At 38.9% G+C, this 9,064-nt stretch overlaps 1 protein-coding gene, 1 non-coding gene and 1 pseudogene across 2 annotated transcripts; 2 read left to right on the plus strand and 1 right to left on the minus strand.

Moving 5' to 3' along the window:
• On the plus strand, positions 1-2,346 carry LOC132269970 (transketolase, chloroplastic-like; annotated as a pseudogene).
• A 1,902-nt stretch (positions 2,347-4,248) lies between these two features.
• On the plus strand, positions 4,249-9,064 carry LOC132271078 (transketolase, chloroplastic-like). Its single transcript, XM_059772341.1, has 7 exons — positions 4,249-4,792; positions 6,148-6,238; positions 6,543-6,648; positions 6,749-7,031; positions 7,337-7,485; positions 7,570-7,723; positions 7,972-9,064. Exons 1-7 carry the CDS (start codon positions 4,268-4,270, stop codon positions 8,941-8,943), a joined length of 2,280 nt encoding a protein of 759 aa, XP_059628324.1. The 5' UTR covers positions 4,249-4,267; the 3' UTR covers positions 8,944-9,064.
• On the minus strand, positions 5,608-5,680 carry TRNAK-CUU (transfer RNA lysine (anticodon CUU)). Its single transcript has one exon. It is a non-coding gene; the product is annotated as a tRNA-Lys (tRNA).

Consider the following 9,064-nt stretch of genomic DNA (forward strand, 5'->3'; position numbering starts at 1 on the left):
ATGGTCAAAATGGTAATTTCAGGTTTTTAGTTAAGAGCTAATATTTTTTTAGTTGAAGGAAGTTTGTTTTTGCAATTTGAGGGGACTTAATGCACTTAACCCTAACAAATATATATATATATAACATTCTTTTACATACTCATGCCACCGACCCAAAATCACCCCATCTTCATCCTCTGCATGGCTACCACGTCTACTTTCTAAAATCCGCCACGTGTGTTCACTGTTTCACTAGTCAAGCAACCGCTGCAACCCCTAACACGTATAGAACATATATATATATATATATATATAACATTCTTTTACATACACATGCCACCGACCCAAAATCACCCCATCTTCATCCTCTGCATGGCTACCACGTCTACTTTCTAAAATCCGCCACGTGTGTTCACTGTTTCACTAGTCAAGCAACCGCTGCAACCCCTAACACGTATAGAACAATCACTATATATATATATATATCTCACTACACCAGACTACTGATCAAACATATATCATCTCTGTCGGCAACATGACCATCTCTAATTCACTTCCCCAACCCTTCCCTCTCTACCTTGCCGCCAAACCCACCCAAACATCCAACAGAAATAACAGTTTTAGTAAACACACACAATTTCCATCACTATGTAACAGTCTCAAAACCAACCGTACTGCCACTCCGATCGTCTCCAAAGACACTGATGAGCTAATTTCATGGCAATAGGAGCTCGAAAAAGCTTACCCATCAGAATTACCATCCATTACTGATCACGACGACAATGCAGGGGAAGACTACTTTCAGAGATTGGTGGACAAGCGGTGCGCCGACAACGTTAGGATGCTGATCGTCGACGCCGTGCAGCACGCCAGTGCCGGACATCCCGGGATGGCCCTCGGGTTGGCCGAGGTGGGCTACTTCCTGTACCGGCATGTGATGAGGTACAACCCTAGAAACCCCAAGTGGTTCAACAGGGACAGATTTGTTTTGAGCGCAGGGCATGGGTGTTTGCTTTAGTATGTTTGCCTTCATTTGGCCGGCTTTCAATCTGTTCAGTAGCATATATATATATATATATATATATATATATATATATATATATATATCATTTGGAATTTTATCTCAAATTTTGAAATTTTGTATTATGTTAATTAGAGTCTTTTATAGAGAAATTAAATGATGTTACACATTTAAGTTTCAATTTATTTAAGAAGTTATAATCTTGCATTTAGAAACATTAAATCAGTGACTTGGAATTGGAATTTAAAATAAAAAATAATAATAATAATAATAATAATAATAATAATGTGGAACCCACAAACAAGGTTAAAAGCCTTTGCGCTCTACCAACCGAGCTAAACGGGATTCTTCGTTTGGTTTCATCGTAATAATTCCCAAAATTTAATCTCATTTATATCCAACAATGACTTTATTTCACGGGCGTTGGTGATATCACGTCATCAATATTATTAATTAATTATATCCTCACAATAGAAAAAATGTATTTATTTAGTGAGTCACATCACTAGGCAGACCGAAGATCTTAAACTGTTGTGCAAGCTTGGCAGTCGAAACCCTGGTCATCCCGAGAACGTGGTGACAGACGGCATTGAAGTTACAACATGTACAAACTCGACTCGCACATTGTTTAGGAGAGAACTTTTGAAGTTACAACAGGTACAAACTCAACCGAGAGCCTCCAGGTACAAACTCGACTTACAAGCTGTTCTACATTAAGACCCATGACTCGATTGGTCTAGGGGAAGATGGCCCTACCCACCAACCAGTATAACAGCTTGCTGGCCTACGAGCAGTGCCACGACTTCAAAGTTTTCCGTCCAGGGGACGGCAATGAGGCAGCCTGATGAGCCTATAAAGTGGCCGTTGTAAACAGAGATGTACCTAGTCTTATTGCATTATCAAGGCAAAAGGTAGCTGCAAACCTGGAAGGGACATCGGCGAATGCAGTTGAGAAAGGGGGATATATTATGAGTGACAATTCCGGGGAAGAGCTACCGGAGATTATAATGATAGGTACCGGATCAGAGCTGTGTCTCTGCGAGGGGAGTGCCAAATTGCTGAGGAAAGAAGGGAGGAGAGTGAGGGTGGTCTCACTTGTGTGCTGGAGGCTTTTTGACAGACAACCTAAGGAATATAAGGAGCTTGTATTGCCATCGAGTGTGTCAAAGCGGATGAGCGTCCAGGCGGGGCCGCCCCTCGGTTGGAGGGAATACGTAGGCGGCGTAGGGGTGGTGGTTGGGGTGGAGGAGTTTGGGACCAGTGGTGCTTATTTGGATTCATTCAAGAAACTTGGTTTTACAGAGGAGAACGTGACAAGCATTGCAGAGTCATTGCTCAGCCAGTAGGGTATATAGTACAGAAAAATGAGAATTCTAGCTTGCAATGTAGTTGGGAACTTATCAAACACATTCTCGCAGTTTTCCTCATATCAATTTTATTTATTTCAGTGAACATATATACTTTGTTTCCACATTCATCCTCCAGCTCTCGCAGTAGTTTTTCAAGCTAATGCCACCTTCTTCCTTCTTCTATTCAAAATGTTCCAGTCTGCAACTGCCAACCCAATGCACACCCCAACAATCACTAGAACAAATAACAACACATCTCTACCCATCTGCATTTTCTGAGAGAGAGAGAGAATCCAGATGGGTGATAAAGTAATACTAAATAGTATTCTTGTAGCAGTATTTCTATTGTACGACAAAAATGCCCCCTTAAACTTCTTTATAACTTCAACCATGCCATAAAATATCACCCTCCATTTAATACTACTGATACAACATACATACATGAATATAAACACACACACATGTGAAATTTCGATGATGCCCCACCCTTAAGATAAGAAAATCGGGAGAAATTTCTGAGTCCAAAAATCGTCCCGACTTCTGAAAAATTCTAAAAATGAAACCGTCATTTTTAATTGACTTAAGATGATTAAAAACACACTTCTAAAACCCCCTGCTCAAGAAAATGACCAAAACACCCTTCGGGGCCCGCGTGGCACGCAAAACGAGAAAATAATTAAAATAATCTTAAAAAATCAAATAAATTCCAGAAAATAGAAAATCGGTAACATTACAAGCTGTATCAAACGTGAGGGGGTTTCGTTGTCCCAAAATAGGCAAACTTTCCTCTGAGTGTCCTTTTGTCAAACCTTAGGGGGTATTGCTCTACTTTGCCCTCTTTTCTAATATATGTTACATTCTTTTACATACACATGCCACCCAGGGGCGGCTCAATATAATTTGAGGCCTTAGACGGGAAAAAAATAAATTGGCCTTTTAATAGAGTCTACCCACATGTCCATACTACTAATATACTCATTATTTGTTTTGTGATTTTTAAACTTAGTACTAAATATTTTTCAATCTCTAGTTTTATCGTTAACTAATTGACTACGTACTTTCTAGAAGAAATATTCAACAATAAAAATAAAAATAATGACAGCTCACAAACAAAATAAATAATTTTATGATAATAAAATTATAATTTAGTTGAAGTTATAGAACAATAAAAACTGATTTCGAAGAATTTGGTCCAGCAATTCAAAAAATTCTTTAATAGAATAAAAGTTCATTCAAAGTCTTGTAACGGAGTGAGGTTGTAAGTATAAGAGCGGAGAAGTTGAAAATAATAATTAAAAAAAAAAAATTATAATGAGAGGAGAAAAATTATGTGAGGTATAAGAAAAAAAGAGAAAATAATAGTTAATAGATGTCTTAAAAAAATAAAAATAAAAGTTTCACAAGTCTCACCATAATAGATAATATTTATGGTTGGTGTAATGATAAGGATGAGTAATATATGCATATGTGTATATGTGTGTATATATGCTCACGTAATAAGGGATGAAAGAAAGAAAATAATAATAATAATAATAATATAATTATAGAAATATTTTGGACCTACTATTAAATTTCTTCTCCACTAATTGAGGTTTAATAATGGAAAAAAATAAAATTTTTAAGTAGCTGCGAAATTTTTTTTTTAGATAAGAGACCTTCTTGCTGGGCTTTAGGCGACCGGTCGCCTAAAGCTCCAGCCGCCCTGATTCCACCGACACAAAATCAATCCCATCATCATCCTCTGCATGGCTACAGGCCTACCACGTCTACTTTCCAAAATCCACCACGTGTGTTCACTAGTCAAGCAACCCCTGACACGTATAACAAATTCAACAATCACTCTCTCTCTCTATGTATATATATATATGTAACACTACACCAGAGTACTGATCAAACATATATCATCTCTCTCTACAACATGACCATCTCTAATTCCCTTCCCCAATCCTTCCCCCTCCACCTTGCCGCCAAACCCACCCCCCAAACATACAACAGAAATAACAGTTTTAGTAAACACACCCTATTTCCATCACTGTGTAACAGTCAAAAAACCAACCGTACTGCCACTCCGATCGTCTCCAAAGACTGTGATCAGCTAATTTCATGGCAAGAGGAGCTCGAAAGAGTTTACCCATCAGAATTACTATCCATTACTGATCACGGCGACGATGCAGAGGAAGACTACTTTCAGAGATTGGTGGACAAGCGGTGCGTCGACAACGTTAGGATGCTGATCGTCGACACCGTGCAGCACGCCGGTGCCGGACACCCCGGGATGGCCCTCGGGTTGGCCGAGGTGGGGTACTTTCTGTACCGGCATGTAATGAGGTACAACCCTAGAAACCCCAAGTGGTTCAACAGGGACAGGTTTGTTTTGAGCGCAGGACATGGGTGTTTGCTTCAGTATGTTTGCCTTCATTTGGCTGGTTTTCAATCTGTTCAGGTACGTACCACACACACACACACACACACACACACACATATATATATATATATATATATATATATTATTAATTGAACACTACTTAGCTACTCCCCAGTGAGTAGGATGAAGCTACTCACTCCTGCGTGGTCATTCTGCTTTCTCGGATCAACCATAGAATAAATTGTAATGTTTTTAGGTGTGAATTATTTTATTTTTAAATATAATGTGTTATTTTATTATTAGGTTCCATGAGAGTGAGTAACCTCACTCTACTCATCATTGAATAGTTGAACATTATTCTTTATTACTTGAGCCTTACCCAGCCGCCTAAGCTCAGCCAATAAAAAAGTCATAAAATATTATATATTGTAATTATTTTCTTATTACACACTAATTTTAAAAAAATTATCTCATATTTAACCAATTTTATTACCCTTTTTTTTTTTTTTTTTTTTTTTACACCAGCACTATGTATATTTAATATTTTTTTAGGTAAGTTACACCGCAATAAATATTTTGTATACTATGATATGAAAAACTCTCAAAAAGGATAATTTTTAATTAATTATTATTTAATAATTAATATATTACATAATATGAAAAGACCACTTTTTATTTTTGGGCTAAAGGTCTTGATTTCCATATATATATATATATGTGTGTGTGTGTATCATTTATAGAGAAATTATATGATGTTACCACATTTGAGTTCAATTTATTTAAGAAGCTCTAATCTTCCGTTTAGAAGCATCAAATCCGCAGTGACAATTTGGTGCTCGTTCATGTTGTAATGGTGCCCAAAAACAAGAATGTGGAATAAAAGAAGACACGAACGCCCACCGTGGGGCTCGAACCCACGACCACAAGGTTAAGAGCCTTGCGCTCTACCAACTGAGCTAGACGGGCTTCTTCGTTTTATTTCATCGTAATAAATCTGAAAGTCTAACTTCTTACCACTTATTCTTTCTCAGTACGAGACATCGGCATTGCATTTTATTTTGTTATTCACATCACTACATGTCAACATTCAGTCTAGTGGGATTAAAGTATTTCTGGTTTATTACATATTTATAAAATAATGAAGAATTGCTCAGATAATCTCCTGTGGAGCAACTTACTAATTGTAATTGTAGTCTTAAGCAATTATGGGAAGTTATTGTAAGCTTTGATGACCAACATTACCACTATAGAAGACGAATAAAGATTAATTATGGGGTTTTTCGGGTGAATTCCATGTTACTAAGGAATTGGCTGTTCAATATGCTTACATATAGATACTGTAGTAATGTGTTTGTTTGCTTGCTTTTTCTTCCTTCCTCTTCCCTCCAATGAGAATTTTCATTTAGTTAATTTTGAGGTACTCTTCTACGCAGATCGAAGATCTTAAACTGTTGTGCAAGCTTGGCAGTCGAACCCCTGGTCATCCCGAGAACGTGGTGACAGACGGCATTGAAGTTACAACAGGTACAAACTCGACTTGCACATTGTTTAATTAGGAGAGAACTTTTGTGAGTACGTACCATTGAAGCATTTTGAGATGGTGAAATTGAAAATGCGAAGCATGATCAATTAAGGCTCCATGATTACCTGCAAAGAGTTCATTCTGTCCTAGATTATCCCCAATTACTTTAGTGCAGAGTTTTCACATGAAAAATGATACCCATAATATATAACATAAGGACCTGTTTGTATTGTGATTGATCAATTACATTTTACTAATTCCGCACTGTCTATTCACTAATCAACTTCAAATTTTTATTTAAAATAGGACCACTTGGGCAAGGTGTAGCCAATGCAGTTGGTCTTGCTCTAGCAGAAGCTCACTTAGCTGCTAGATTCAATAAACCTGATAACGTTATAGTTGATCATCGGACGTGAGTTGACTAACTAGTTCTCTAAATTCGTTTAAAACCAGCGGTACAAAATGATGTATGAACCGGATTTCTCATGGTCATTTGTTGATTATCAATGTAGATATTGTATTATGGGTGATGGGTGTGCCATGGAGGGAATAACACATGAAGCTGCATCTTTAGCTGCACATTGGAAGCTCAACAAGCTTACTCTAATCTACGATGATAACCAGAATACCATCGATGGCGACACCACCCTAGCATTTTCTGAAGATATATCTGCGCGATTTGAGGCTCTCGGTTGGAATACAGTCACGGCGGATGTCACACACGGTGATTTAATATCATTCAAAAATGCACTTCTCTCTGCTTATAGTCAGACTGAGAAACCAACTTTCATCAGGGTATGTTGAACCAAATTAAGTCTATGTCTATGTCTGTGTGTTCGTCTTTTGAAGTTCGAAATGTTCCTTTTGATGACAAGGTGTCGTTATAACTTCACAAGGAGCCAATGTTATTTGGTGACTGATGTGCTCTGATTTGTCTGAAATAATGGACGTGTTCGCTGTTCCTATCCTGCAGTAGCACAGTGACTGAAAAATTAGACAACCTATAAAATGTAGCCGCCATTGATAACCATTGTCCAATTGTTATTGCTAACTGTTCAATTCACTTACAGAAGGCAAAGTGATTATTTGATATTTTCCAGGTGAAGAGTCTAATTGGAAAATTGTCGAAAAAGGAAGGAACATCGAAGGCTCATCATGGTACCTTCGATGAAGATGATGCGAAGGAAATGAGACAGAAAGTCAAGTGGACGGATGGAGAGCCATTTCATGTCATTCCTATGGTTTACAGGTGTGGGACTGCAACTAGCAAATTTTCTTTGTGAAGCTTTAAAAGAATATTTAACGGCAAGACTTTCATATAAATCTTGTGCAGGGAAATGCAAGTTCAAGCATACAATGGAGAAAGATTGGAGAAGGAATGGCACTCTAAACTACATTATTTTCAAAGCAAGTACCCACAAGAGGCAACAGAATTCAAAGTTCTCCTCAATGGTGGCCTAGTTCCTGGCTGGGAAGGCTCATTACCGGTAAGACGATATGTAAATTGTAAAAAATCTATATGAATTCGATTGGAGAACACAGAATGTTTTTAACTGAATAAAAAAGAATAGAGGATGAAATTGAAAATGTGTTTTAGTTTTGCCCTATTGAACGTCTCTATAATGTGTTCAATTTTTCTCTCTTTTTTGTACCTCAAGAGTCTTCTAAAAGATGCTATAGAGATTTTTAGACCTCATTTATGTAGCGGCATTGTGTCACAACACAATTTTTACAGAATTGGTCTGTATCTGATCCGGTCGATGCCACTCGAGGATACTCTGAGAAGTGCCTGAACAAGCTTGCAAAAGTGCTTCCAGGATTGATTGGTGGCAGTGCAGATCTTGCAACCTCCAACAAAGCCTATCTCCACGGCTATGAGGACTTCCAGCAGCCCCGCTCCCCATGGGGCCGCAACATCCGATATGGAGTTCGAGAGCATGCAATGGCCGGAATCTCAAATGGTGTCGCATTGCATGGAAGTGGCCTGATACCATTTGCAGCCACTTTCCTCATTTTCTCCGACTACATGAAGAACTCCATCCGACTGTCTGCTCTGAGCCATGCCGGTGTCATCTACATTATGACCCATGACTCGATTGGTCTAGGGGAAGATGGTCCTACCCACCAACCAGTAGAACAGCTTGCCGGCCTACGAGCAGTGCCACGACTTCTAGTTTTCCGTCCAGGGGACGGCAATGAGACAACTGGAGCCTATAAAGTGGCTGTTGCAAACAGAGATGTACCTAGTCTTATTGCATTATCAAGGCAAAAGGTAGCTGCAAACCTGGAAGGGACATCGGCGAATGCAGTGGAGAAAGGGGGATATATTATAAGTGACAATTCCGGGGAAGAGCTACCGGAGATTATAATGATTGGTACCGGATCAGAGCTATGTCTCTGCGAGGGGAGTGCCAAATTGCTGAGGAAAGAAGGGAGGAGAGTGAGGGTGGTCTCACTCGTGTGCTGGAGGCTTTTTGACAGACAACCTAAGGAATACAAGGAGCTTGTATTGCCATCAAGTGTGTTGAAGCGGATGAGCATCGAGGCGGGGTCGCCCCTCGGTTGGAGGGAATACGTAGGCGGCGGAGGGGTGGTGGTTGGGGTGGAGGAGTTTGGGGCTAGTGGTGCTTATTTGGATACATTCAAGAAATTTGGTTTTACAGAGGAGAATGTGACAAGCATTGCAAAGTCATTGCTTAGCCAGTAGAGGTTAGTACAGAAAAATGAGAATTCTGGCTTGCAATGTAGTTGGGAACTTCTCAAACACATTGTCACAGTTTTCTTCATATCAATTTTATTTATTTCAGTGAACATATATACTTGGTTTC

The sequence above is a fragment of the Cornus florida genome, unplaced genomic scaffold (genome assembly GCF_030987335.1).
Source record: "Cornus florida cultivar Cherokee Brave unplaced genomic scaffold, ASM3098733v1 CherokeeBrave_3.0.0_Hap2_Chr08, whole genome shotgun sequence".
In the NCBI taxonomy this organism is placed as follows: Eukaryota; Viridiplantae; Streptophyta; class Magnoliopsida; order Cornales; family Cornaceae; genus Cornus; species Cornus florida.